The sequence below is a fragment of the Penicillium angulare genome (assembly GCF_028827245.1).
Source record: "Penicillium angulare strain IBT 27051 chromosome Unknown utg000003l_segment0_segment0, whole genome shotgun sequence".
NCBI lineage: Eukaryota > Fungi > Ascomycota > Eurotiomycetes > Eurotiales > Aspergillaceae > Penicillium > Penicillium angulare.
Window position 1 is genome coordinate 1,270,017 of NW_026623162.1, and position 27,270 is coordinate 1,297,286.

Consider the following 27,270-nt stretch of genomic DNA (forward strand, 5'->3'; position numbering starts at 1 on the left):
TGAAGACTGGACTTAAAGACTGGGAAATAATTAATACCAGAGCTTTCTAGAATTGATAACTTAGTTTCTTAAATCTTTGTATGTACCATTTCTGGGTGGTACTAACCCAACCTATAGCAGTTGCATGATTTCTTTTCAGCTGTAAGTGCTCTCAGTATCCTCCTCACTAAATCCTGCCGCTCCTACGAATTGTCAAAAGTGACGCCCATAATTTATTTAGAACAAGATATTCAATTATTGATACAGCAATATTCTTTTCACTTTTGGGTCGGTAAATTTAACAAATTCTATTCCCGTCGAAGAAAGGTAGTGTTGAACGAGGTTTATGAGTTCAAATTCTCGGAAATATCACAAACATTCTAGATATAACTGCGCGTTTGTTTGGCAGACTTTAGAACGAATACCAATACGGCCATGAAAGTCTCCATATCTTCCATGCCTCTGGATTTTCTTGTCAAGTATAGCAAATATTTCAAACCTTATCGTCAGAAGACGTAACTGCTTAAAAGCCATTCCCATATGTATTGGACGTGGGTCTTCTAGCTCTAGCAATAAATAGCAACCTACCTTATAGGGAGGGAATCATAATCGTCGTTCTCGATTTGCATAGAACTATGAAGTAGCCTGGTTGCTCCACTTATACAGTGTTGTGATCTCATCCAATCCTTCCATTGCGTCTCCTCAAAGGGCGTATAGCTAGGGTGATCTAGATATGAAGCTAGACCGCTGTGAATGCAGTACTTTTGAATTATGAAGAATTGCTTCAATGGATATTTAGTTGGAAAGCATTGATGTTATTAGCTCCACTGACGCAACTCACTGACGCAAGTCCACTTGGCAACTAGTCAGAGTTCCGACTAGGCGTGAAGATAAGATATTAGCGTCTTTTGAACGACCTATCCAGTAATTCAGACCGAAATTGCCCCTTTTAATGCCCCTGCATGATGAACCATTTATCTCAAGTTATTGGCGTTTATGGCCCCATCACCAGGGAACCAACGATTTCTTAAATTAAGCTCCTATTAACGCGCATATAATGAATCGATTGCCTGCTGCGGATAAACCCCGATGCACAGCCTTCTTCAGAACTGGACCGAAGCCCCTGAAACGAGCACCGAAAGGCTACCCAATGCCCTATTTCGTGATAGCCCGCCCAAGAGCCAATACCCTGGGATTTTCCCTGACGATCTATTTGGGGATTTCAGAACGCGCAAGAAGCACATAGTCAGATTATTGCGCATGATCGGTTGGAAGACCGAGGTCCCCCATCACACGGGATATGATAAAATTGTACATAGACTAAGCGAGACGAGGTCCATGTTCGAATGTCACAGTCCAACAGTCCAGGCCAGGCCAGGACAAGGCCATAGCGGACCGTTGAACGCCATATGGCGTCTCCATCTAACGGCGAGCAGGACGGGAGGATCCGTTCCTGGCCCCTGCCCCTTCATAAATCGACAACCGGTTATTGGCAATGAAGAATGAGCATTGTCTCCCCCCTTAAACCTTGGCCCCCTTTTGCCCATCGCGTCGGGCCTTGCCGCCATTCCAGTCATTGGCCATGGCATGAGAACCACTGGATTGGATCATGCAACAGTAGCATGGAGAAAGAAAGAAAAAGGGGGTGAGAGCATTCCTGATATCAAATTCAAAATACATACTGTACTCGCACGTCGCTACGATATTGGGAGAAAGCCTCAAGGCCAAGTCAGACTATTATGGATAGCTATCCCAGCTGTGTCTACGGGTGGAGTTCCGGTCATGCGAGATTAAATTCAACGAGACTAGATTGATATTTATCTAGCCACGACAAAAGTTCTGCCCAAGCAGCCCAAGGAAAAACATGATTGGAAAGAGAAGGTGTGTAAGGATAGTATTCGAAAAAACTCAAAAAAATAAATATCTCAAACAAAGACCAAAAAAGCACATACCTTGCGATGAGAACTAGGGTTAGCACAAAATACATCATCAGGCAGGTGGTCCCCACTGACGGACCCAGGGCGGACTAAGGCCGAACGGCGAGAGCTTGACGAAGGATTCTCCGATTGCCCAGAGCAGTTCCCCATCGCGGGAACGATGGCGTATCCCAGTCCTCTGGTCGCGGACCACGGAAGTAGTATACCGGACGCTAGTAGCCTTGGAAAAAGCGAGAGATTGGCCCCATTGGTAGTCAAGGGGGGTGAGGAAAGGAAATTAGATTGGAGACCAGACGCCTCCAAACACACGAACAAGTCAAAACTCCACCATACCATCCAGGCAGGCCTGGGGGACGATCTATCAGGCGGGAATTCACGCGCCGTTCCGCGGGTGGGTGCTTTTCCGGCAAAGTACTGTTGTTACTGAGAGCAAAATTTGGTCACAGCATTGACGTGATGGAATTGAGCTGTATCTAGTTTGTCGGTGAAGAGTAAAGGGAAAGGAAATATGGGGAGGGGAGAACAAAGTTGATCGGGTATACAACTCAAAAAGGGGGGACAACAAAGAACAAGGGAAAGCCGGCCTCTCACAACTGGTGGATCTAACCTAGTTCGAGCTTGGCTTGAACCTTTTCGGATGCGATTCTAATCATGGTCCAACAAGCTCAGTCATATTTGGACTTGAATTTGAATTTTCTTTTTTTCTGAATTTTTTCTTTTCTTTTTGGCGGGTTTTCTTCCCTTGATACTTCCGTAGGTTTGCCCCATTTTATGTACATATGCAGCAAATTATTATGATGGTTCAAATGAAACTACAGTGGAGAATTGATAATTGTCTAGGAATGATCATAATTCATCAAATGGGTATGTAACTATACTAGTAGAACATCAGGATATTATATGTATTTGGGAAGGGGAAAGGATATGGCTGCAGTGCACGGATTAAAGGAGGATAACCATATTAATTAGAACCGGCACTTATTCTTTCCCACGTGTGATAGGATCCAATTTGCAGAGCTTTCCGGGCCGCATGGCCCCTAAAGAAATTATCTTGTGGAACGGAGTCGAGAGGCACGGACTCGCTTAGCTGGAAGCTCCCGGGGCTCCACCGGGGCAGACAAGCAGCTGCCTGTCATGGTTTGGTGAGGGTTTGGCTTAATCTCCCCTCTGGGCCCGTTAGCTTCTGGGCCTGGAATCTTTTTACCCACTCCAATTGACCTTGGGCGGCCGAAAGCCTCTTGTTTTCTTTGGTTCTGGCTGCCGTCTCCTATTTGACTTTTTTCGCATTTCCTGTATCTTCGCGGTACGGAGGGGAAGAGAAGGATGATCCGGCCCCTCTTGCGGCCATAATTGCTTTTTATTGTATTCTTTCTTTTTTTCTTAGTCCCCTCTGTTTTCGGGTTTGTGGTAACATTTGAAGGTTTTTGCTTTTTTTTTTGTTTGAAGAATGCTGACAGATTATCGTCAGTATTACTGGCACGTGAATGAAAGGATAGGTCAAGAATCAGTAATCCCTATTATATATGAACTTGCGAGATGGAGTGGATGAAGGTATGACAGTGGGGAACCGGGAAGTCTAACTAGCGAAGCACGAGTCTTGGAGACCATTAACGAGACCCATAGTGCGAAAGAGGAGCTCAAATAAGACACCCATGTTGGTTTACAGGGTAGTTAGTGTACGGAGTACTTACCTTTCTTATAGTCCCGGCCAGGTATATTGTGTATGGCGTATAACATATGCAGATATGCATATCGGCATGCACGTATATATCAGTAGGTTTGAGTTATAGATGAAAAGAAGCAAGTAGACGGATTCTATCTACGGGGGGACATTACAGTAAACACGAGTCAAAAAGGTCCAATCTATCCATACGAATCCATGAAATCCATGAACTTCCAGCCAATCACAATGCTTCCAAGCCCGAAATTCTCCGTGGGGAATGGCTTAGTCAAGATCCTTCCGTATCCTGCATTATTTTTTGCTCTTTTTTTTCGCCCCTTGAACACTCGAGAACTTGTACAGTATGATCTCATTGGGGGCAGGCATAGACCTTCGTGCTTCGTTTGGGTCCGAGGATCGCTTGATCGCTTGTTGATAGATCTTTAAAAAGAAAAAAAAGAAAAAAAACCAAAAAGGTTTTTTGCATCGGCTCATTCCAGTCGAGATTGAATCTGTATGATTCCTTTTTTTTTTTTGCTGTGTCTTTTTAATGTTCTCCCGTACCCGAGACGGTCTCGGAGGATTGGCAAGAACCAGATGGGGAAGAGCCCAGCCCGGTGGTTCTATATGATCCTGATAATTATGTCTAGCTCGAGGTGGTTTTAAGGGATTTTAAAGAAATAAGGGAATTTCCTAGATCGATTTACTCGTGGACTTATTCTCGAATTTATTTTTTATTTTTATTTTTATTTTTATTTTATTAAATCATTTACAGTATATTGGGGCTTTTTTTCTTTAGGGGCATCTTTGGTGGTAACTCCGGAAGATGAAGAGGATTATTTCTTTTTCGTTTTTTACATATTTATTATAATCTATATTATTTTTATTAGTATTATTTATGAAGACTGTTATTTCTAACATTCATTTAATTTCTTGATTCGAGGTTATAAGGATATGCCCATAATTGGATGCTGCTCCCTAAAACCCCCCCCCCCCCCTCTCTCGTGCCAGTGCTTAGTGCTTGCTCTCCCTCTCCCTCTCTCTCTTTCTCTCTTCCTCCTCTCCAAAACTCCACTTAGTTCCAGCCACTTTCTGCCCGGACCAGACTTCGCACAATCCCCCTCTTTTTCCTTTTCTTCCCCTCCCCCTTCACACAACTTGGATTTGCGTCATCTCGGTCAAACTACACAATTGGGGGGTTCTCTGTGTGGTTATTCTTTTCCTTCGCTGTTCTTTTTCCAATATCGTCCTCCCCGCCAACACCCCTCTTGGGTCCCTTAATACCCCTCTCAAATCTACCTTGTCCCTGCTTGCACCCCCAAGAAAAAAAAAACCCCCCTTTCGCTCACCATGTCGGGGAAAATGACATTGTACAAGTTGGTGGTCCTGGGTGATGGAGGTGTTGGAAAAACTGCTTTAACTATTCAGGTTTGTCTTAACCTCGTCCCTCGCCCCCCCGACCGTGATTTGGGGGGAGATGGTGCTCTAATCCAAGCTCCGACACCGCGAAGCTAACATGGTCCACCACCTATAACAGCTTTGCCTGAACCACTTCGTTGAAACCTATGATCCCACTATCGAGGACTCGTATCGCAAGCAAGTCGTCATTGACCAACAGTCGTGTATGCTCGAGGTGTTGGACACAGCCGGCCAGGAGGAATACACCGCACTGCGGGACCAGTGGATCCGAGATGGCGAAGGCTTCGTCTTGGTCTACAGCATCACTTCACGCGCCTCCTTTTCGCGCATCACAAAGTTCTACAACCAAATCAAGATGGTCAAGGAGTCATCAAGCTCCGGCTCCCCATCCGGCCCCAGTTACCTAGGCTCTCCCATGCAATCCTCCGCGGGCCCATCCCGACCCGTACCCGTGATGTTAGTTGGTAACAAGAGTGACAAGGCTGTCGAGCGCGCAGTCTCCGCACAAGAAGGTCAAGCACTGGCCAAGGAATTAGGCTGCGAATTCGTCGAGGCCTCCGCCAAGAACTGTATCAATGTTGAAAAAGCTTTCTATGATGTTGTCCGTATGCTCCGACAGCAGCGCCAACAGCAGCCGGGCGGCCGGGGCCAAGACCGCCGCCAAACACGCGACCGCGATGCCGGCCCCGAGTACCCAAAGTCCTTCCGTCCAGATCGGACTCGACATCGCAGCCGATTGCAGTGCAATATTCTGTGATCGGCCGGATCCGTCCGGGGGGGTAATGGGGGCATTGATTATATTGATGCCCCCATTCACGTTTCCTATTTCTTTATAATATTCTGTTCCCTATTGGTCTTGGGTGCATTTGGAAGGGTGGTTCTGTCTTTTGGTTACGACCTTGTTCGGCGTCCGTGGCCTCTTTTCTCTCCCTCATCTATCTTATCTCTATCTCTATCTCTATCGCTCTCTCTCCCGTCCCCTCTCACTCTTCCTCTCTTGCTCCCCTCATCTCTCTTCCCCACTATACGCCATACCTCATCCTTTTCGCTCTGCCCATCATTCCAGGGCCCCCACAAAGAGAAGCGCTATCCTCTTGCTCAGCTAGCCCATGACAGGATTCCCTGCTGATCTGTCTCAATGCGGGCCATTGAGGGGTTCCCTTTGCCACTTGGGCTGCGGGATCCACTGAGGCAACCATTTTGGTTTGCGCAGCATTCCCTCCAGCTCCCCACCACATCGTGGGGACCGAGCAGATCAGAAAACATGGGAAGGATCATCGGAGCATAATTGCATTTCATTGGAATTAATGAGGCCACAACGAAAAAAAATTCTCTGGCGACGAGGCCAAAAGATCGCAGTCGCGCATTAGCAGGCATTTCGATATGATACCCTACGACTGGCTTGTTTCTATTTTTGAACTTTTGGGATGATTTCCTATTTATCTGTCGGCCCTTTATGCAAAGTATATAGACAAGACAAATCATTTTATTTAATGGCCAATTTCAATCTCAACCGCTTGGACTAGACCAGATAGTGCAAACACCAACTTAGGACTCATTGAATTTTTGGACCTATTGCATGTCTCGTACCCAGAAAGGAGGCGAAGTACGGAGACGGATAATAGCTTTGGCACTAGACAGCTCTAAAAACGCCCAAAAGTGAGATCGTGTTTCAGCTCTCCAATTGCTCGTGATGAGCTATCGGGTCCCCACTCCCGGCGGAAAATGAGATACCAGACTGGAGGTACAGAGCGGGTACCTAGTCACACGTATGCTTCCCTCGGTAAAAATTGTCACTCTCGGGTACCGCAATGCGGGGAAAGCACGGACTTCCAAGGTTCCTCGGGTCATACTCTCCCCCGCATTTCGGCTTGAAGTTCCAGTAGGCTCGCGCGACAAGCCCTTAGTCCTGCATGAGGCAATAAAAAAAGGGAAGGGATCAAATGTATGCATGTTGCATTCTGCACTCTCTGCATTCACTTCCCCTCGAACCGATCCAATCGTCCCGGTGAAACCAATACCCTGAACATCAAACCTCGCAGGAACCTGCATGGACGTATGAGAAGCTCCGTCCAATTATTTCCATCGTGTTCATCCCAGACATATTAAACGATGACGCCACATCCACAGCAGGCTGCACTGGAACACTCCCTTCGTGATCCGGAGGGGTTTTGGTCTAATCCGGCGGAGCGGCTCCACTGGCACCACAAACCGTCTAAAGCTTTGACGCGACAATCCAAGACCTTACCCAGCGGGGTTCAGCACGAGCATTGGTCATGGTTCGCCGATGGAGAAATCTCCACTACCTACAATTGCGTAGACCGTCATGTGAGCAATGGCCTTGGAGACCAAGTAGCGATCATTTGGGAGTCCCCCGTCACGCAAACGACGGAGAAATTTACATACAGCCAACTACTGGATGAAGTTGAGGTTCTTGCGGGGGTATTGCGCGAGGAGGGGGTCCGCCAAGGCGACGTGGTGATCATCTACAGTAAGTTGTACAAGCTCCACTCCGCTAGCCTCCTGCTATTCATTCTTCCCAAATTGGTACAATGGTCTAACTGCTCCCAATTGGCTAATAGTGCCGATGATCCCTGCCGCGCTCATTGCTGCGCTTGCAATTACCCGGCTGGGCGCCATCCACGCAGCTGTGTTTGGCGGATTCGCCGCTCAATCGCTAGCACAGCGGATTGAGGCTGCACGGCCACGAGCCATCATGACCGCCTCGTGCGGGATTGAGGGCTCCAAGGGCCCAGTGTCATACCGGCCTTTGGTGGAAGGCGCGGTTGCAGCTAGCAAGTTTCAACCAAGCAAGGTTATTGTCTGGCAGCGTGATCAACTACGCTGGAATCGTCCCGATAAGCTCGGTGGCCAGCGGAACTGGCAGCGACTAGTCAAAAGTGCTCGCATGCGTGGCATTCGGGCCGGACCGGTGCCCGTCAAAAGTACAGACGGACTGTATATCATATATACCAGTGGTACTACAGGATTGCCGAAGGGTGTGCTCCGAGAAGCTGGTGGTCATGCAGTCGGGCTTGAGCTATCGATTCGTTCCCTATTTGGCATCAGGGGACCCGGTGATGTAATGTTCTGCGCATCAGACATAGGATGGGTCGTTGGGCATTCATACATATTATATGCCCCGCTGCTGGTCGGTGCGACTACAGTCCTCTTCGAGGGTAAGCCCGTCGGGACGCCCGATGCAGGTACATTCTGGCGTATTGTTGAGAAACATGCAGTCAATGTACTATTTACAGCACCAACAGCCATGCGAGCCATCCGCAAAGATGATCCAAACGACGATCTTATTAAAGACATTGGACAGCGTGGAGGCCTCAAATCACTCAGGGCACTCTTCCTCGCTGGCGAACGTAGTGAGCCCAGTATTGTGCGCGCATACCAAGATCTTTTGACGCAGTTTGCTGCGCCGAAGGCCATGGTTGTGGATAACTGGTGGTCTTCAGAATCTGGATCCCCAATTACTGGGCTGGCACTAAACAGCCAAGCTGCTGCTCCCACCGGATCACCAGCTGTGACTGACCGTCCACTTGCCGTTCGGCCTGGCTCAGCAGGGTTACCCATGCCAGGATTTGATGTACGTATTGTCGATGATGAAGGTAATGAGGTTCCCCGTGGAACGATGGGTAATATCGTCATGGCTATTCCATTAGCGCCAACGGCATTCACTAGTCTCTTCGAAGATGAAGAGAGATTCTATAAGGGATACTTAAAACGATTTGATGGTCGATGGGTAGACACCGGAGATGCCGGTCTAATTGATGAAGATGGTTATGTGCACATCATGTCTCGATCAGACGACATCATCAACGTCGCTGCCCACCGCTTCAGCACAGGTACGTCGGCCAGGGAGAGCAGCACCGATCTTCCACCATACATGTCACGTCTTTGAATTCCAAACTAGAGCTAACATTATACTTTGAAACAAAGGCGCCATCGAGCAAGCAATCCTGGCACACCCCTCTATCAGCGAAGCTAGTGTTGTAGGTATCCCAGACTCACTCAAGGGACATCTCCCCTTCGCATTCGTTCAACCCCGCGCAAGTGCCGAGTACCTAGATCCTTTACCAGCGATACCCTCGCCCCAGTTGTTCAAGGAAGTCAACGCACTTGTCCGCGAGCAGATTGGTGCCATTGCCTCTTTAGGGGGTATGATTCAGGGTCGAGGGATGATTCCCAAGACTCGGAGTGGGAAAACACTACGACGAGTCTTGCGTCAGTTGTTAGAACATGGGGTGGAAGGCCAGTATGATGCATCGGTTAGCGTGCCGCCGACTGTTGAAGATGCGGAAGTGGTGGAGATTGCGAGGGCAAAGGTTAGAGAGTACTTTGAGAAGAAGACGAAGGCCAAGCTCTAGATATCTGTTCTGAGATATGACTAGATAGGAATCATGGGTGCATGTGTATAAGATAATTTTTCTATAGTTAGATATGAGTTTTGGCTAATCGATGACCTAAGGCCATTTGCAATATTCTTGCCAGACTAGGGTTTTTGAGATTGAACAGTCTCTTCTTCCATAAGGAGCATCCATGACATTCCAAATACTATGTAGGCAACTTGCAAATGTGAACGAATCGACAGCGACAGAACTCATAAGCATCGAGGCTGCCTCGGAAGTACAGGATCGCTGTCTTGGAACTGCCAAGCAGACTTACTATTTACGCTACAGCCTTCAATGACGATCCTAACGAGACACTTTACAAACTACATGTACCATGATACCAAGAGTGTAATCGTAAAGAGTTAAAAATCAAACATTATATCCAGGAGAATCTCGCGACAATAGAAAAGCGCAGCATTGGCCAAGAAGAAGACATAATAACAACCCATAGGGTCAATTATGTATTAATTGAAGAAAAAGACATGTACACCCAGAAAAAAAAGATATCACAAAATGAAGACCCATACCCATAACGTCCAACGCCTAGCACACGGCGTGTGCACAGTATTAACGGGTCCGAGCATCCGCACCGGGGATTCCACATTCAGCAGATGGAGGAATCACCAATAAAGATGCCAGATGAATCAAAGGTGTGCATACCGACGAGCCAGTGTCGAAAGTGACTTGCTATCCTTTTAGAAGCTCACGCTTACAGGAGGAGGGCGACGGCACCGAAAACGGCAGCCAGACCGGCACCAGCGCCGGCGACGTTGGAGACACCGGCGTTGAAGGCAGCCTGGGTGGTGGAGGCGGGGGAAGAGCCGCTGCCAGTGGCGGAGGGGGAGCCAGGGGCAGGGGCAGTTCCGGTGGCACCGGCGCCGCTGGGGACGTAGGGGGTCGAAGTCAGGGCAGCGGAGGAGCTGGGGGAGACGACGGGGGTGGAGGGCAGAGGGGTAGAAGAAGAGCTGAAGAGAAGAGAAAGTTAGAAATGATGATCATGGTGGGTTGGGTTCTTGGCGAGTGTTTCGCTTCAACATTGAATGTTGATGTTGCCTGTTGATAAGGGGTAGGAAGATGCGCTTACCACTTCTTGCACTCAGTCACGGTGGAGGTAATCAGAGGACGGGTGACAGTGTAGTGACCGGTCATGGTAACGTGGCCAGGCTATATTTGAAACAAAGTTAGATATTGATCGAGACTGATTGGGTCCATAATATGACGGAGATAAGATCGACGGAATATGGGAATGTGGACATGTCGATCTTGACATTGCGCGCAATATGGATATAGATATTCAAGATAAGGATTCACATACGCTGGTGACGTGGAGAGTAGAGCTGCCGTGGACAATGGAGGTAGCCTCGGGGCAGTAGGTGGTGTACTCAGTGACGGTCTCAGTGATGGCATCGGCAGCGAAGGCACCAGCGGCCAGGGCCAGAACAGCAGTGATGGAGAAACGCATGTTGATGGTGTAAAGGGTTTTTTGTTTTGACGAAAATTCGACACACAGGTGTAAAGAGTGACTGGGAAGTTGTAAAGAATGTAATCGGCCAAGAAGGTCCGGGTAAGTGAGAGAGTGTGTGAAGACTTTGGGGGCAAGAGAAGAGAAGGGAGAAAACGGGGCGAGACGGAATGGTTTAATATACCATGGCTCGACTCAGGTACCCGTGCGCTAGTGCACAAGGAAAATGCAGGAAAAAAAAGGGGGGAAGAAAGGTCGTGGCAATTAATGGGAAATTAATATATTGAATCAAACTAGACGATAATAGGTAATGATATTCAAGTCCGGTCACTATGGACAAATCACAAGTCATGTTGATCTATAGTGCGTGTTCGGAACACAACCCACAGGCAAAAAACCCAATCTTCCCGCGCAGAAACTAGTTGGTCCAAGAAAGAAAAAGTGGAGGATCATTTCCGTCTTGAGGGCCTACGAGGGCTTGGAAATGCGTTTTAGTCTTGGTCGAAGACAGTCTAGGCCATTATGCGTTTGTTGAAGATCAGAGTGCGAACATGTTCCTTTCAACTCGATACACAGTCTAAAACTCATGCGCGAAGTATAGAATATTCCATCGCGAATATGAAAGAAGCTGTCATTCTCCCTGGATACATTTTGACAGGAGGATCCAGGAGGACCCGTACTCCGTCATTTGTCTTTTAGCCCTTTGGGGGTCCTGGAAAACCGGAATCCACTGGAAATCGACTTACGCAGACTCTCGTGAAGTGGGGCCCGCGACTGTTTTCCCCCCAACCCAGAAATTGTTTGATTGGCCCAAGAGTGGACATGATGATATGAACACACACATCTGGATCAGGGAGGCTGTCCACCGCTTGATGCGGGGGGTGTGTAGCATATGAAACACCAGCAAGGGCGTTGAACATCACATCATGGCAATAACAACACCAGGACAACCACCAGGATCACCATTTCAACAATCTTACCCTAGCATGAATGTTGATCCCAGTTGTGTTCTTGTGCAATTGTCTGCCCTAGCAACAAGTAGTCGGGTCACGACGAAGAAATTTCAATCCCCGCTAATTTCCAGCTGACGAGGCAAATCCACTTGATAGAGCCAAACTCCCATTTGTCGATCTTCCATGGTTCCGGATATTGTCATTGTTGTTCTTGATAACATATTGCTTACCTACTGTATTCGGTTGCTTTTATCAATAAATCACAATTGAATCCTGCCTGTAATGTACATATCATGTCCAAAGCATTGCCTAAGCTGAGGCTTTGGGGCGGAATGGGAAAGATGCGTCATCCAGCCTAATCCCGAGAGCCCAAAGAGTTCGGGCTCATTTTAAATTGGCATGATGTGAGCTCACGTAATCTGATTTGCACTTCAATCTGTTAATGTACATTGTGCCTTGCCAGTTGTGATATGCCCATTGAGGAATCTGTAAGACCTATGAAATGTTTTGGACACCAAAAGTACTACGCTGCCTTTTGTAGGCACATTCAAGTTCATTAGTCCCGTGTGATATATACTAGTATCCCGAGGTTCAACTTGAAATACTCTACCCATTTCAAGCTCCAACCTTTGAACCTTGAAACATTCCTACTAAGCCCAGGTTCCCGTTGCTGACTTAAAATACGTACTCAAGACCTGAATCGAGTATATACAATTGTTCTTCGAAGTTACTATTCAAACCCCAGATTACTATACACACCTCGAAATCCTCCTCTGCGCCCAAAACGGCTAAATATGAGAAAACTTATACAACTTTAAAGACCTCCGTATAAGCTTAAAATTTAATTACATCCTTCTGATGAGATACATAGCCAATGATAAATAGATAATCCAGAGATCAACCTCCTTAGCCAGGTTGATGTATGGAGACGTCGTACAGAGTGTGGTAGAACCGTTTTTGCACTAGGTTGTGTGCCCTCCAAGCTCCACGCGTGGGTAGGACGGTTGACCCAGGGCAAAGAAAACAAGACGAGATCCACAAGAGCTTAAGGAGTAGGTGTATTGGTATAGAGCTCAATGACTCAATTCGTATTTTTGAGAATGCTAATTCGAATCTGCTATACTAAATCCCATGCATCCACACCCCAGTCAGGAGACCCTTTTTGGCGACAGCTCCTAACCTACACAACAGTTCCAATCCGATAATAACTGATCCCAAATGGATGGTGAAAGGCGCGGGATCTTTCAGCAGCGCCCGTCCAAGGTCGGCCCAGAAGGCCAACCCCGACGAGTGCTGAAACAGGTAGAACGCCGTCTCTTCATCTTGGATTTAGTTGTGTGAAGAGAAGAAAAAAAGACGCGAGGGAGTTTTGCCGAGCGAAGAAATAAGGGAAACCCCGTGCACGGACCAGGCGGTGAACCAAAACGGGTCTAGTGTGGTTTTCCGCTTTCCGCGGGCAACGGGGAAGCTGCGACCGGCACTCCGCAGTATTAAAGCTGCGGCTTCCCTATCGAAGCACAATTGTGTGTACCGTTAATTCTTTCTTTCCACCTTCTTCGTCACCATGTCTCTTGCTCGCTGCGGGCGTCTTGCTCGCCTCTCTCTTGGGAGTGTTCGACCGGCCGTGGTTGCCTCCCCGCGTGCCCTTGTCGCTAGGTCCGTTCCTCTCGTGCGGGGAGTATCTTCATCAGGCCCAGATTCGCAGCAAAAGGTATATCAGACCCTCAATGGATCGAAATTAAGTCGGAATATCATGTCTAACATGCATCACAGCTTCTTTCCTCCTCTCTGAAGCAGTCCGACCCGACTGTCTACAACATCCTCGAGAGTGTACGTCATCGCTATGAGCTGTTTGATATCGGGTCTTTATTAAACTTGGATCTAGGAAAAAAACCGCCAGAAGCACTTCATCAACTTGATTCCCTCCGAGAACTTCACTTCACAGGCTGTTCTCGATGCCCTAGGCAGTGTGATGCAAAGTATGTAGAACCTCCACCCCCTCATCTCCTTCCCCGCCTCCCTTGAAACTTCTTCTAATCGCAATACAGACAAGTATTCCGAGGGTTACCCGGGTGCCCGTTACTACGGTGGAAATGAGCACATTGATGCATCAGAGCGCTTGTGCCAACAGCGTGCGCTGGAGACTTTCCGTCTCAACCCAGAGGAGTGGGGTGTGAACGTGCAGCGTATGGTGCCACTCCGACTGCCAATGGCAAAACAATGGACCCGGACAGGATTGCTAACATTACCACAGCCCTTTCCGGATCGCCTGCCAACCTCTACGCCTACTCCGCCCTTCTCAACACTCATGATCGTCTCATGGGCTTGGACCTGCCCCACGGCGGTCATCTGTCCCACGGATACCAAACCCCCACTAAGAAGATCTCTGCTATCTCCAAATACTTCGAGACCCTGCCCTACCGCCTCGACGAGTCTACTGGTCTGATCGATTACGATGCATTGGAGAAGCAGGCTCAACTATACCGCCCCAAGCTCATCGTGGCTGGTGCCTCTGCTTACAGCCGTCTGGTTGACTACCCTCGCATGCGCGCCATTGCCGACTCCGTTGGTGCCTATCTGCTGACTGATATGGCTCACATCTCCGGTCTTGTTGCCGCCGACGTGATGCCATCACCATTCCCCTACTCCGATGTGGTTACTACTACCACCCACAAGTCTCTGCGTGGTCCCCGTGGTGCGATGATCTTCTACCGCAAGGGCATCCGCCGTACTGATAAGAAGGGCAACCCCGAGATGTACGACTTAGAGAACCCTATCAATGCCTCGGTATTCCCCGGCCACCAGGGTGGCCCCCACAACCACACTATCACCGCGCTGGCCGTGGCGCTCAAGCAAGCTCAATCCCCTGAATTCCAGGAATACCAGAAGGTTGTTTTGGCCAATGCGCAGGCGCTATCCGACCGACTTGGTGAGTCCACCAGCAACGGTGGTCTCGGGTACAACATCGTTTCCGGTGGTACTGACAACCACCTGGTTTTGGTGGACCTGAAGAACCGTGGCGTGGATGGTGCTCGTGTTGAGCGCGTTCTGGAGCTCTGCGGCGTGGCCAGCAACAAGAACACTGTGCCTGGTGATAAGTCTGCTCTCAAGCCCGGTGGTCTGCGTCTGGGTACCCCAGCCATGACTTCTCGCGGCTTCCAGCCCGAGGACTTCCGCAGAGTTGCAGATATTGTTGACCGTGCTGTTATCCTGACCCAGAAGCTGGACAAGGCTGCTCGTGAGCAGGCCCAGTCGCGTGGAGTCAAGAACCCTGGCACTCTAAAGGCCTACTTTGAGTACCTGGGTGAAGGTGAAGAGGTTTCAGAGATTGTTCTACTTCGACAGGAGGTTGAGGACTGGGTAGGCACATTCAGCCTGCCTTGGGCCCAAGATCAGTAGATTTCCCTTCTTCTTTATTTATTTCCCCCATTCTTTTGTTCCCCTCATAATGTACATTTCCCCGCATGATTCAACACGAACATGATTAGCAAGACCTTTTCAACTTCAATTTTATTAGATGAGCTCTGAATTTCAAGCATTGAGAATTATATCTAGAGGAAGAAGCGCATATCTGCAAAACTAAAATGTAGAATAAATTAACAGAGATTTCGGATGTACAGAATTCAATCGCTGACGTAATAGGAGGGGAAGATAACCGCACGCGATACGCACGGGGCTCATCTCGGCTTCAATCCCGAGGTTGCAGGGTAGAAAGGTCTTCGCTTGTCATTCTTAGCCCCATGTCCAAATTCACACGCTCTATCATAATTTTACGCTTGCAAGTAGTACCGGGTCATTCGAAAAATTGCAACTATGAAAGTCAGCCAGGTATGAATGCATAGTACTACTTTGTGCCCTGAAAAAAGGACACGACTAACTGCTGCAGCTGTACATCTATCCCGTCAAATCGCTGCGTCCGACCCTTGTCGGGTCATCTACTCTTACTTCAGAGGGATTGCAATATGACCGCCGGTTTATGCTTTTGAAAGTTGAGCCTGGTGACAATGGATCCAAACCTACGCTGAAGAATATGCATATCTCACATTTTCCTGAAATGGGACTGTTTGAGACAGCTATGGAATTTCCAAAGGATAAGCACGAAAGTGGGAAAGTCATAATTACATACAATTCACCATCGCAGCAAGATCGATTGGATATGAGGCCGCGTGAAGCTAGATATCTTGAGATACCTTTACGTTTATCCTCGGTTAGAGGAAGGAAGAAACTCCAAGTCATGATGCACCAGAGCCCAACGACAGGGTATGATATGGGATCTGAGTATAACGATTGGTTTAGTGAATGCTTTGGATACCCTGTTGTCCTGGCATATCTGGGTGAAAACTCAAGGGGAGTCCTGGGTACCCTGGCTCCGGAGAGGCGGAATAGACTTGCTTGGTGGACAGTATGGTACCAAGCTCTGACGGATATATCTAAGAAATCCGTGCTGTTCTTAGTCTTCTGGGTGTATTTGCTCATTCGCGCCATTCATTTCTTCATCAGCACAACATCTAATGATACTCTCAAGCCTCAATCCGCTTTGGGGGCAACTGCCACCGTCCTCATTGGCTGGGTATGGATTACTCATTGCATCTTTACAAAGCTACAAAAAGCACATATCGGCTTCTCCGACTGCGCACCCTTTCTTGTTATCTCCCAGGCTTCTATTGATAATGTTTCCGCCCGGCTGCCAGAGGGAGAGGAAATGGATCATACCAAGTTCCGGCCAAACATTGTTCTATCGGGCGCCGATTCAGCTTTCGAAGAGGACTTTTGGACCGAGCTTGTAGTAGGACCAGAGAGGGCACGCCTCTTACTAACTGGGAATTGTGTGAGATGTCAAAGTCTTAATGTCGATTACCAGACTGGTAAGATGGCGGAGGGTGAGACAGGGACAGTGCTAAAGAAATTAATGAAAGATCGACGAGTAGATCGGGGAGCTAAGTTCAGTCCGGTGTTTGGACGATACTCGTTCCTGCATTGGACTGGTCGTGGCGACATGGTTCGGGTGGGTGATGAGGTAGAGGTTGCAGCTCGTGGGAAGGAGCGGACTATTACGGGTATGTACTCCACGGCTGTATGAACTCGGAGTGTTATGAGTACTGGAAACTGACTAACTTTTCTCTTTCTCGGTCATTATTAGATTGGCCCGGTCTGACCAATTAACTACGGATATTAGGTGCCCAAGCTGTAAAATGTGTTGGGAATTTGTCTCAGGTATCCTAAGCATCCCAGAGATTGTGAGACTTCCAAGAGTCCTTGGCTTCCCCTACCTTGGGTCTTGTGAACTTCTACAATTCGGAGTACAGTACATAGTACATAGAATATGAAGGATCCTACGTATTTGTAATTAACGTGGAATTTGACCTTTTTTCAGCTCGGATGTCACGGAAGAAGACTTGATCTCTCGCCTCCCCACTTTGAAATTCTTCAGCCCTGTCTCTCTTGTTTTATTCTAGAAAAGCAAAGAAAACTGCACCTGAAGTCTCCATCGCTCCACATCTGCCATCCTGATTGGTTGCACCGCCACTATTACATCAGACCAAACTCCCTGCACCGCCACAGAGTCACCTGACAGCAGCGCTTGTTCCATGGATTCTTCAATCAATAGTGGATTCAATTTCCAAGAATAACCGACCTGAAACCATCATCTCTTGGGCTCAACATTGAAGTTCTCTGTGTATTCAATTTGGTGTTGAAATCAGAGCTTTTTGAGACATCGCCAGAAGGTCCATATTCCCGTAGCCCGCGCCTCCAACCTGTGGCTCACCCGCACTCAGCCCCTCCACTTCGAATCGATCGCTGCCTGCGCCGGACCTGCTGGATTCATTCTCTTTCTCTCCTTGTTGTCACACCTCAAATTAGCGCCGCATTCGATAACTCGTGGTGTCACTAGTGTCACGCTTTCTCTTCCACGCTCTGCACCCGACCGGTCAGGCGCCAACTGTCTCGCGACCTCGGTGCATAAGGCGCCACTAAACCCCGCCGGGGGTAAATTGTCGCTGCAGGAAAAAAAAAAGGTTGAGAGACGGTCTCAGTTTCTTTTAACAACACACGCTCGCGGTCGTCATGGAATCGGCCAATTTGCGTCGCAAAGACACCACAAAGGGTCCGCCGCTGCGGATCCTCTCTCTCGGTAAGTAGTCTTGAGGTTACGTTCACATGTCCGAGTATCAAGAGTTAAGACTGACGGAATAACAGATGGAGGAGGTGTCCGCGGATACTCGATGCTTATCATCCTACAAGAACTAATGTACCGAACCTACGTCGAATGCGAAGGAAAGCCCCCACGTCGCGATCAAATACCTAAACCCTGCGATCATTTCGATCTGATCGTAGGTACCGGCACCGGCGGTTTAATTGCCCTCATGCTGGGACGTTTACGCCTTGACCTGGAAACTAGCAAAGAGGTTTACGTTCGCATGACTCGCAAAGTATTCGAAACAGATAAGACCATCGCTGGTATTCCTTACCGATCCACACTATTCAAAGCGTCGAAACTAGAAGAGGCTATCCGGGAGTGTGTACGAGAACACACCGTTTTCGAGGCGGAAGGAAACGATTTACCGTCCAATTCTAATGCCCGGGCCTCCATAACGAGTCTTCCATATAGCTCTGGATCATCAGTGCCCCAGCGCACTATGAGCCGTGGAAGCTTCAGCAATCAACCTCAAACAGGGAGCTCGAGAACTTCTGCTTTCGTCAATGGACTGCGCTGGGGTAACCCCGAAGCCACACTTTATGATAATCGGGAATATCGAACGAAGACGTGAGTTTCATCCGAAAATTGACCCAGACATAAATATTCGTAACTAACTTAGTCCCAGTGCTGTTACTGCGCTCTACAAAGGCACACCGCGCAACGGACCAGTGGTATTTTTGCGCTCCTACGACTCTCGTCGAGAACCCCCACCCGAATTCGACTGCACAGTTTGGCAAGCTGGTCGAGCCACCTCGGCCACTGGACTTGCATTTAAACCCATTCAGATCGGCCAGCACGTTTTCATTGATGAAGGACCTGGCACTTACAACCCGGCCCCACAAGTTCTTGATGAAGCAGTAGTGAACGAGTGGCCTGGTCGAGATGTCGGTGTTTTTGTTAGTGTGGGTACAGGACGTCGACCTTCCGGAACCAATAACCGACAACATGAATGGTGGGAGGATTTCTTTGGGGACGCATTGGGCACCTTTGCCGAGGCACGACGTCGACTTATCACTAAGATCGAGGGCTGCGAGGATATTCATCAACAAATGTTGCGAGATGGCCTTGCAAAGCGCCATGTCAGCCAGGATAACTACTACCGTTTGAACGTCGAGGTTGGCGTGGGTGAATTTGGTATGAACGAGTGGAACCGTCTCGCGGATATCAGCACAAACACCCGACGGTACCTGGCCAAGTCCGAAGTCAAGAAAATGATATTGGATGCTGGTGTCAAGTTTGCCAAGATTGACCGCATGAACAAGCGCTTGGCAGACCACGCCGCGGCCGGTGGTGACCGCGATGACATGTCATTTGACCTGGAGCGGGAAGAGATCTCCATCTCGGAACCTCCAGCCCAATATACGGTGCCCCCACCTTCGCATGCATTCGCTGTCGAGCTACCCGCCGACCCCCTTGAGAATTTCCCCCGCCCCCCTCAAGGCTCTCCTCCGCCCATGCCTGCCAGTGTCACCGTGACTGCACCACCGGGAGACGATTCGCTTCCCGTACACCCAACTCCCCAAGATGGATACCCAGGCTCCCCTACTCGTCACTCAAGTGGCGAAGTTCCCTCTTTCCGACCGAGCAGTGAATACAGCCGACCATCATCACAGCAGCAGGGCTCCCCTCGTCAAAGCGCAGACCATGTAGCCCACCACAACGGGCTGCATATGCCGCCGCCACCAGTCCCACCCAAGACGCCCATTCCATACCCCGCTCAGGACGATTCAGGGGGTATTTCAATGCCTGCGCCACTATTTTCCCAGCCACATATGCCCGTATCCAGTAGCAACGGTAAAGTGCGACCACCATATCCAGTTGATGAACCTCCACCAGTTGTGACTCGGACACGAAAGCCAAGCTACCACGTGCGGTGATTATCGGGTGATTGTCCACACTCTGGATATTCTTTATCTTTCGGGCTTACGATTTTGTTTTTGCACCTTAGTTGTTTTTTTCCTTGGATTTTCTATGCGCTTGTCTTTTGGCTTTTTTTTTTTTTTTACTGGATACCCTTCATTTGAAATGATGAATCGGAATGGACCCACCGTTGATAAACGGGTCAGAGAGATGGTGTCTCGGCGTCTTCAAGCTCTAGGAGGTTTGTCTTTTCTTTATTTACACCTGGGCAGAACCATTCCCGGTACTTTTGAGGCGCGAAGACAATGATGAATGACGACGCTATGATCAGAGAGATCTGGAGGGGTCTACACATGGTGTATAGTATGTATTCGAGAATCGAATCGATTAGGAAATGAAATAATTGAATAAATTTGAGTTATTATAGAGATCGTACTGGGTAGTAGGTTGTGATCATATAGAACCCTGCATGCATGCAAGACAGGGCGTTGCTATAACTTGAAGGTTGCAGCCAACACTTCAGAAAGAGCAAATAGGAAGGTTATTGAGGTAATGACAAGCCAATCCAATAATACAAACCCGCGGAGGAGAATAAATAGTTCCAAAGTGAAAAGATCAAGGTCGCTGTATAGAATATAACCACTATGATCTAACAAAAACAAAATTAGTCTATCATTCAGACGGAGATGGGATTTCGGGGTAACAGAACTTACTCCCACATGAGAGCTTTTCAATGATGTAGCAAAATCCCAGTAGACAATAATGGTCAGTCCAGCAATGTAGACATATAAACTTGCAGACAGTAACATAACAGGTAATTGCCAAAGATAGAACTGTGAGAACCCAAGACGCTTGGTTCCGACCAATGGAGCTGCCCCATTGCCTCCAAGAAGCTTTCGAACCACCGTAAGACTATCCGGGTAGATTGCGACACGTTGTAAAGCAACGAGTTGTTGGGACGCACACGCGATTGCTGAGATGGAAAGACATAAAGCACTGTACCAGAAGGCTTTGACTAGCTCTAAACACACAGGTCTAGTGTCCGAATTGGCAAAGTAGGACCAACTAAACGAGCTCGTAATCACACCACTAATGAGAGTGCTCTGGAGGCGCGGAGCCAGAAAATAATCAGAACATTCCATCTAGTTGGGCATATAACGCTTTTTCAAATTAGCTTCGATGGAGGCTTAACATACCACTAAAATTGTCGTGTTAAGTTGTTGTTGCATACCATCCAGCCACCTCTGGGTGTGGATATCCCGTTTGTGTTCATCCGGTTCGTTGAGTAGTAAATTGACAGGCTCGTACGAGACCTTCCAAGCAGACGTATAGAATGGAATAATGTTCTCGGGAATTTTTGACCATTGAATTCCCGGTAATGCTAGTTTCTTTTTGGGCCCTGGAGTATTCAAGTTGGCGTTATTAGTATTAATGGACATGGGTTGTGGGAGTTGAGAATCATTGGCCATTTTGAAAACACTTGGAAAGTAAATATAATAGAAAGAAATAATAAGAAGAAGTAAAGATTATTAGGCGCAAGAAATGAGTAGTACGGAGTAGTTGGCTGTGAAGGAAAATGAGGTCACTCAAGTGGATAGTGTTTTGGGGCTCAAAGGCGGCTGACTTGGTAGGCCAGTACAGTAAGTCAGCCGGCTACTTGAGCCGGCTTGAATCAGAAGTGAAGGAATTCAGATATGAACCAGCAAAAGTAATTCCGAATCTTGATGTGTTTTTGATGGGTGAGTGGTCAATCTGGATCTGGCATAGCCGCTTGGGTGCTTTGATCTCTTCCGAATTTGGTCATGATCATCGGCAGAAAAAGAATGCGGACAGAAAACAGCCTGGGGCTTAGATACAGATAGCTTAATTGGCTGCCTTGTTACGTGAAAGGATGCTTTACTTTAGCTGTTGCCTGGGGTGCGAAAGATGCATATCGATTGGCCATGCAGCTTGCGGCTGAGTTTTACTTCGCGCCATGATCGCTGCCTATGTGCTGGCTGCCCTTCGTTTTCTTCCGACGAGACATCTATTATCTTGTAAAAACTTGCCAGCTTCGAAGGTACTTTAATATATTTACAAATTCACTCCACACTAAAGCCATATACATCCCTTCTTCGCACTGCCAAAGGACATATTGTATTAGAAATGCCATTTCCCTTGGGTAGTTTCGGCAAATCTTCGCGAGATGATCGAGCCAGGGATTGGAGCTCGCTTACAAGACGTCAAGAGCAAAGAGATGTCTATCTTATAAAGTGGGGCCGTACACCATCTTCTCCTTGGAGTTTCCACTACGCTCTTCTCGTTGCTCTTCAATCCGGGGGTGGTTCACCTGATGAAAAAACGAGAGGATCCACAATTGGCTGGGGCTCCATGGAGAACGGAAATTCCGCCAAACGAGGAGCAAAGGCATGTGTCCGCGATTTCAATTATGCAAACGAGCAGAAAATGGAGAACACTTATGAGTGGTTGGGATGCACCGAGTTGAGCGATGAACAAATCAGCAATATTAGTATGACAACCCCCTTCCGCACTTCGATTTAAACAATCTAATAACATTCTCTGTGTCTAGTGTCAAATTACGGAAAGACCTACAATATAGTGATGAATAACTGTCAAAGAGTCACCTGCAAGGTGGCAGACAAAGTCACTGAGACTTGGAAGCAAGAGGCAAGAGCGCAGGAAGAAGCATACAAGAAAAAAGAAGGGCCTAATGGAGGAATGTACACGTTTTTCAAATTACAGCGAGAGAGGCGTGAAAAGCAAGAAGGGCAGAATAAATTTGGCTGGCCCCCCGAGTCTCCCAGAGACCAAGGAACCCAAGCAGTCTCGCGATTAGGCATGGCGTCGCTTGGTCTCTAACTGAAGGCCTGGCAGACCCAGGCTATGAGCTTGTATGTTGCATTGTGGCACCTATCTTATTGTATCTAAGTTTGCATCTATGGCAGAACCGAGGACAGAAGACCAGTAATTAGTATCTTCAAGTTGTAACTTATCTTTCATTTCCATTTCGAGGATACTAAACATTTGATAAAGTACTATTATTTAAAGATTGAATACACCATATTGCAATGTTAACATGAGATATTCACGCCTACATTCAGCATCAGCCCATCCACGAGTAGGAAGTAGGAAGCTCGGCGGAGGGCTCATAGATTATCTTGAAGATTCCAGTTGGCTGTAACCCAATCTAGCCCAGGAGCATTATAGGAAACGAATTGAAGGTTTTATGCTAGGGAGTATGGGTACTTTCGGATCGAAATATGGGCTGACAAGTAGATAACAGCTCCAACAGCACCCAGGGCCGAGATGACAGCAAACCCTCTCAAGAACTTCGGTGAATCTTCGGACGGAAATAAATATGCACCGTAGATCAGGGCCAAATTTGCTACGGCATTGACAAAGGCAAGGCTGACTGCTCTTGTTTCCTGATCCATCGAAGCAAACGTCGAGGAGCTATATGCCAATGACGAGGCATTGGACGCAAGCAAGCCAGATGCCATGAAAATCAAGAGAACATAACGTGCAGTATAGTTATAAACAGCACATATGATTATACTGCATATTGTGGCGAGAGCCATCATGATGGCAATAACGAGACCACGGTGGTTTGGAATCTTGTCATTTAGAAATCCAATACCAAGGACGGTTACAAAAGCCACAGCATAGATAGGAACCACCACTATTGCATGTTAGATCAAATCCTCTGAACCAACGAAAGTGTTGCTCACTATATTGCGCCATGTCTCCCTCGTACCCTAGACCTGCCACGAGGGTTGGATAAAAATAGGACATCGAGGCCGATCCACCGATGGACTGGTTTTATTTAGCGATATTCACACTCATCAGTCCCGGGCAACGAACCGTGTAGCCAGCAGCCAGCAGCCATGTGCGCCAGTTCTTCAACGACTGCTGTATCGCTTTGATAGAGCTCAAGGGCGATTGACCTTCTGCATGAACATTCAAATTGTCCTTGGCAAGCCGCTCGACTGCTATTTGTCTTTCTCGTTCAGAAAAGCGTTTTGTGGTCGATGGGAAATCTGGAAGAATAAACGCTGCGATTATTGCAGCGGCAATCGTTGTTGCTCCCTCGACGATCTATTGGATTGTTAGAGATACATCTGTGATATGAATATTCAACTTACAAAAAGCCAGCGCCACCCAGCAATTCCATAAGCTCCATCTAGAGAGTCCATGATTGCTCCTGCAACGACGGCACCAAAGGCGCCTGAGAGAACAGCGGCCGAATAAAATATAGAAAAGCGACGTGCTTGCTCTGCCGGTCTATACCAAGACGAGAGAACGAGCATAACCCCTGGTGCGAAGCCAGACTCAAAAAAGCCAACAACGATGCGAACAGCATATAGAGCCCCAGGAGTCTGGACTAGGGACATGAGGCAAGTCACAACCCCCCATGAAACCATAATTATGGGAAGAAATATAGATGGACGAGTGCGAGAAAGAAGCAGATTGCTGGGAATCTCGAAAATGATGTAAGAAATAAAGAATACAACAAGCGCAAGTGAATACTGATCTGAAGAAAGATCAAGGTCTTGCTCCATTCCTGCAACCTTGGCATTTCCTATACTGGTTTTAACTGATCAGAGGAAGTAAAGTATTCAAAAGTATATCGATAGTGCTTACTTGGTACGGTCTGCGTACGACAGCAGATATAGAACCCATAATGTTGGCATGAGAATTATATCCAAACGACGAACGAAACGTCTCTCTTCGTCACTTTTGATATCAGACATGTGTGTCGGAGAAGTGCTCCTTCGTTTGCTAATTTGAATATCCATGATGATCTAGAGTTAACTTGAAAATCTCCCCAAGTCAAGGAAGTACTCAAAATCACTGAGAAATGTTGGAGTTCAACCTGTCTGTGATGAATTGAAGTTATTCTAAGTTTGTCACGGATGGAGTCCTCTCCTAGCGCTTGAGAGGAAAGCCGCGCCTATATAGTATCTCAAGGTCGGCCACGTCGGGGGGGGGGGGTGCATGTAGTAGCACGTAGTAGTCCTTGGGCTATCCCCGCACTAGACTTATCATAGTATTTTATCGAAGGATAGGTATCCATTGAGCTGGAATTCGAGAATTGATAAAGAGCCTAGTGGTAAATCAATCTGTCGGCAAATGCCGCCAGTCGTCGATCAAAGCGCACCTGAGCAAAGTCCTCAGATTTACGATTGGTCAACGAAATACTGCTATTGGATCTGACCTCTTCCCCTCTCTCCCCGGGATTTGTCTCTTCTAGACACCCTATACACTTTATCTAGAGTTATCAGGTGGCTGATATTTAAAGGATGATGGGGAAGCCATCAGTAACCCGTATGTCGGCAAACGCCGCCAATTGTGATTGGAGCGGGGTAGATCCGATATCATACGGATGTGAGTTTTGAAGTAAATAAAAGTTGGCATTAAGGTGGGATAATTCCCAACATTAGAGTCACTATTGGACAATATAGTCCTTCATAAGCTAAATTAAAACCCATAGCCAAGCTAATTCCCAAAGATAGTTTGCCATTAATTTGACTACCAGGATTCTTCCAATGAACTTTGCTCCTAGCCTCGAAGTGAATTCTTCGGTGTATTGTGACAATGTGTATACAGTTGTCGGCATTTACCGACTTCCCATGGAATGGCTTCTTATTTTATCGCCAGCCCAAGCGAATATATCCAGCTCAAAGATTAATTCAAACCAAATTTCAAGGTGAAATTTGTAGACGAGAGGAATTTGCGGCAAATACCGACATACCTTTGTGCCATTCCTCAGCTCGGGGACGAATGAGCAATCATTTGGTTTAGGATCTAGCCTATATAAGTTTATTATTACATCCGTTGACAGTCCATTGTTTATGCGCTTTGATATAGTGACTTGCCCAAACACAACATTGACTCACAAAAAGATGAGCGAATTCAAGCATCAGTCTGTGGTTATCATCGGCGCCGGCATATTCGGCCTGTCAACAGCCCTCGCAATAGCCGACCGTCATCCTGCCACACAAATCACCATTGTCGATCGGGCTACGCCTCCTGTTGAGGATGGAAGTAGCGTGGACACTACAAGATGCATACGCGCGGGTATGTAGTTTTGTTTGATTTTCTACTTCAGCAAGTAGATATTTATTGATAAATTGGGGCAGACTATGCGGATCCAATGTATGCTAAATTGGCCGAGGAAGCTCAACATGAATTCGAAAATGATCCAGAATTGAGTAAGCACTACTTCAAACAAGGCATGTCGTTCGTGACAGATGGAGAACCTGGACCCATGCTTGATGTTTGGAGCCGTGGTCTTGTGAATATTAAAGCAAACCCCTCTGTTCTGATCCAGACAGAAACTCCAAAAGCCGTCTACCAACAAATCCATGGTAAAGGCGCCGAGATTGTTCCACTGAAGGATCTGACGCGGCCAAGAAAGTGGAATCGGGGCTACTGCAACTTGCAAGATGCTTTTGTGGATGCGAAAGAGATCATCCGCGTTTACTACGAACGTTGCCTATCCCGTCCGTCTATTTCCTTCGAATGTGGGGTTCCAGTTCAGCAGATCCTCAAAGAAGGTGGGCACGCTAGAGGAGTTCTTCTAGCAAATGGCAAGGACATACTTGCCGATTTGACCCTGGTTGCCGCGGGCGCTTGGTCACCTAAGCTCATTGACCTGGAGGGACTTGTTAGCTCATCTGCTATCGAGGTCGCCTGGCTTAAATTAACTGATAACGAAGTGAAGCAGTGGAGCAAAATGTCTATCACAACAAATCTCAGCACTGGCTTCAATATCTTCCCTCCTTACAAGGGTGAGATAAAATGCCTCCGCCGTTCTGCTGGGTACAAAAATACAGTTTCTATTCCACATCCAGAAAATCCCTCGAAAATAATACAAACCTCTCTTCCTCGTACGATAGTGACAAATCCTACGGATATGATTCCCGCTGAGGCTGAGGCTGCACTGCGTGAAAACTTACGAGAGATTATGCCTCAATTGGCCGATCGCAAGTTTGATCGAACCAAACTCTGCTGGTGAGCTTTTATTCGATTAGACTCTCCACTTTCAGCTCCCAAGCCCTTGAATCTAATATTTATCTGGCAGGCTCTCTCAAACCCAGTCTGCGGACTTCATCATCGCTCCTCATCCCTCTATTCAAGACCTCCATGTGGCCACAGGTGGTTCAGCGCATGCCTGGAAGTTTCTCCCTATTATCGGTGGCTTTGTTTTGGATTCCATGATGGGAAACCTCGATCCGAAGCTAGCTGCCAAATGGGCATATGCTCCCAAGGGAGCTGACGGTGGGAGTTCACCCAGAATGGGTGGCAATGCTCAGGAGCTTCGGGAATTTGTTCGCAGCTCGCAATTTGCTCGTAGCATGCTCTGAGTGGTTTGACAATTTTTGGCTCATTTCGCTTTGT

At 47.6% G+C, this 27,270-nt stretch overlaps 10 protein-coding genes across 10 annotated transcripts; 7 read left to right on the forward strand and 3 right to left on the reverse strand.

Annotated features, from left to right (window-relative positions):
- Positions 1 to 4,926: 4,926 nt before the first annotated feature.
- Positions 4,927 to 5,752, forward strand: rasB (Ras small monomeric GTPase RasB; the record flags this gene model as incomplete). The annotated part of the gene is made up of 2 exons (XM_056918856.1): positions 4,927 to 5,004; positions 5,114 to 5,752. 2 exons carry the CDS (start codon positions 4,927 to 4,929, stop codon positions 5,750 to 5,752), a joined length of 717 nt encoding a protein of 238 aa, XP_056782014.1.
- Positions 5,753 to 7,107: 1,355 nt separating this feature from the next.
- On the forward strand, positions 7,108 to 9,371 carry N7478_002643 (putative acyl-CoA synthetase; the record flags this gene model as incomplete). Its single annotated transcript, XM_056918857.1, has 3 exons — positions 7,108 to 7,486; positions 7,578 to 8,849; positions 8,944 to 9,371. 3 exons carry the CDS (start codon positions 7,108 to 7,110, stop codon positions 9,369 to 9,371), a joined length of 2,079 nt encoding a protein of 692 aa, XP_056782015.1.
- A 733-nt stretch (positions 9,372 to 10,104) lies between these two features.
- On the reverse strand, positions 10,105 to 10,868 carry N7478_002644 (putative GPI anchored protein; the record flags this gene model as incomplete). The annotated part of the gene is made up of 3 exons (XM_056918858.1): positions 10,711 to 10,868; positions 10,480 to 10,559; positions 10,105 to 10,360 (listed from the first exon to the last, which is right to left on the reverse strand). Exons 1-3 carry the CDS (start codon positions 10,855 to 10,857, stop codon positions 10,105 to 10,107), a joined length of 483 nt encoding a protein of 160 aa, XP_056782016.1. The 5' UTR covers positions 10,858 to 10,868.
- Positions 10,869 to 13,374: 2,506 nt separating this feature from the next.
- On the forward strand, positions 13,375 to 15,209 carry N7478_002645 (serine hydroxymethyltransferase; the record flags this gene model as incomplete). Its single annotated transcript, XM_056918859.1, has 5 exons — positions 13,375 to 13,521; positions 13,584 to 13,640; positions 13,696 to 13,789; positions 13,859 to 13,996; positions 14,065 to 15,209. The coding sequence occupies 5 exons, from the start codon at positions 13,375 to 13,377 to the stop codon at positions 15,207 to 15,209; spliced, it is 1,581 nt and encodes a 526-aa protein (XP_056782017.1).
- A 414-nt stretch (positions 15,210 to 15,623) lies between these two features.
- Positions 15,624 to 16,890, forward strand: N7478_002646 (MOSC domain protein; the record flags this gene model as incomplete). The annotated part of the gene is made up of 2 exons (XM_056918860.1): positions 15,624 to 15,638; positions 15,697 to 16,890. 2 exons carry the CDS (start codon positions 15,624 to 15,626, stop codon positions 16,888 to 16,890), a joined length of 1,209 nt encoding a protein of 402 aa, XP_056782018.1.
- Positions 16,891 to 17,876: 986 nt separating this feature from the next.
- On the forward strand, positions 17,877 to 19,886 carry N7478_002647 (putative Patatin-like serine hydrolase; the record flags this gene model as incomplete). Its single annotated transcript, XM_056918861.1, has 3 exons — positions 17,877 to 17,943; positions 18,009 to 18,576; positions 18,635 to 19,886. 3 exons carry the CDS (start codon positions 17,877 to 17,879, stop codon positions 19,884 to 19,886), a joined length of 1,887 nt encoding a protein of 628 aa, XP_056782019.1.
- A 598-nt stretch (positions 19,887 to 20,484) lies between these two features.
- N7478_002648 (uncharacterized protein) lies at positions 20,485 to 21,338 on the reverse strand (the record flags this gene model as incomplete). Its single annotated transcript, XM_056918862.1, has 3 exons — positions 20,485 to 20,493; positions 20,583 to 21,011; positions 21,066 to 21,338. 3 exons carry the CDS (start codon positions 21,336 to 21,338, stop codon positions 20,485 to 20,487), a joined length of 711 nt encoding a protein of 236 aa, XP_056782020.1.
- Positions 21,339 to 22,014: 676 nt separating this feature from the next.
- Positions 22,015 to 22,728, forward strand: N7478_002649 (uncharacterized protein; the record flags this gene model as incomplete). The annotated part of the gene is made up of 2 exons (XM_056918863.1): positions 22,015 to 22,378; positions 22,439 to 22,728. The coding sequence occupies 2 exons, from the start codon at positions 22,015 to 22,017 to the stop codon at positions 22,726 to 22,728; spliced, it is 654 nt and encodes a 217-aa protein (XP_056782021.1).
- A 365-nt stretch (positions 22,729 to 23,093) lies between these two features.
- On the reverse strand, positions 23,094 to 24,671 carry N7478_002650 (uncharacterized protein; the record flags this gene model as incomplete). The annotated part of the gene is made up of 5 exons (XM_056918864.1): positions 23,094 to 23,548; positions 23,598 to 23,682; positions 23,731 to 23,964; positions 24,012 to 24,453; positions 24,511 to 24,671. Coding segments are annotated over 5 exons (1,377 nt in total), but the record flags the coding sequence as incomplete, so codon positions are not given.
- A 1,101-nt stretch (positions 24,672 to 25,772) lies between these two features.
- On the forward strand, positions 25,773 to 27,236 carry N7478_002651 (NAD(P)/FAD-dependent oxidoreductase; the record flags this gene model as incomplete). The annotated part of the gene is made up of 3 exons (XM_056918865.1): positions 25,773 to 25,947; positions 26,010 to 26,883; positions 26,954 to 27,236. 3 exons carry the CDS (start codon positions 25,773 to 25,775, stop codon positions 27,234 to 27,236), a joined length of 1,332 nt encoding a protein of 443 aa, XP_056782023.1.
- Between the last annotated feature and the right edge of the window lie 34 nt (positions 27,237 to 27,270).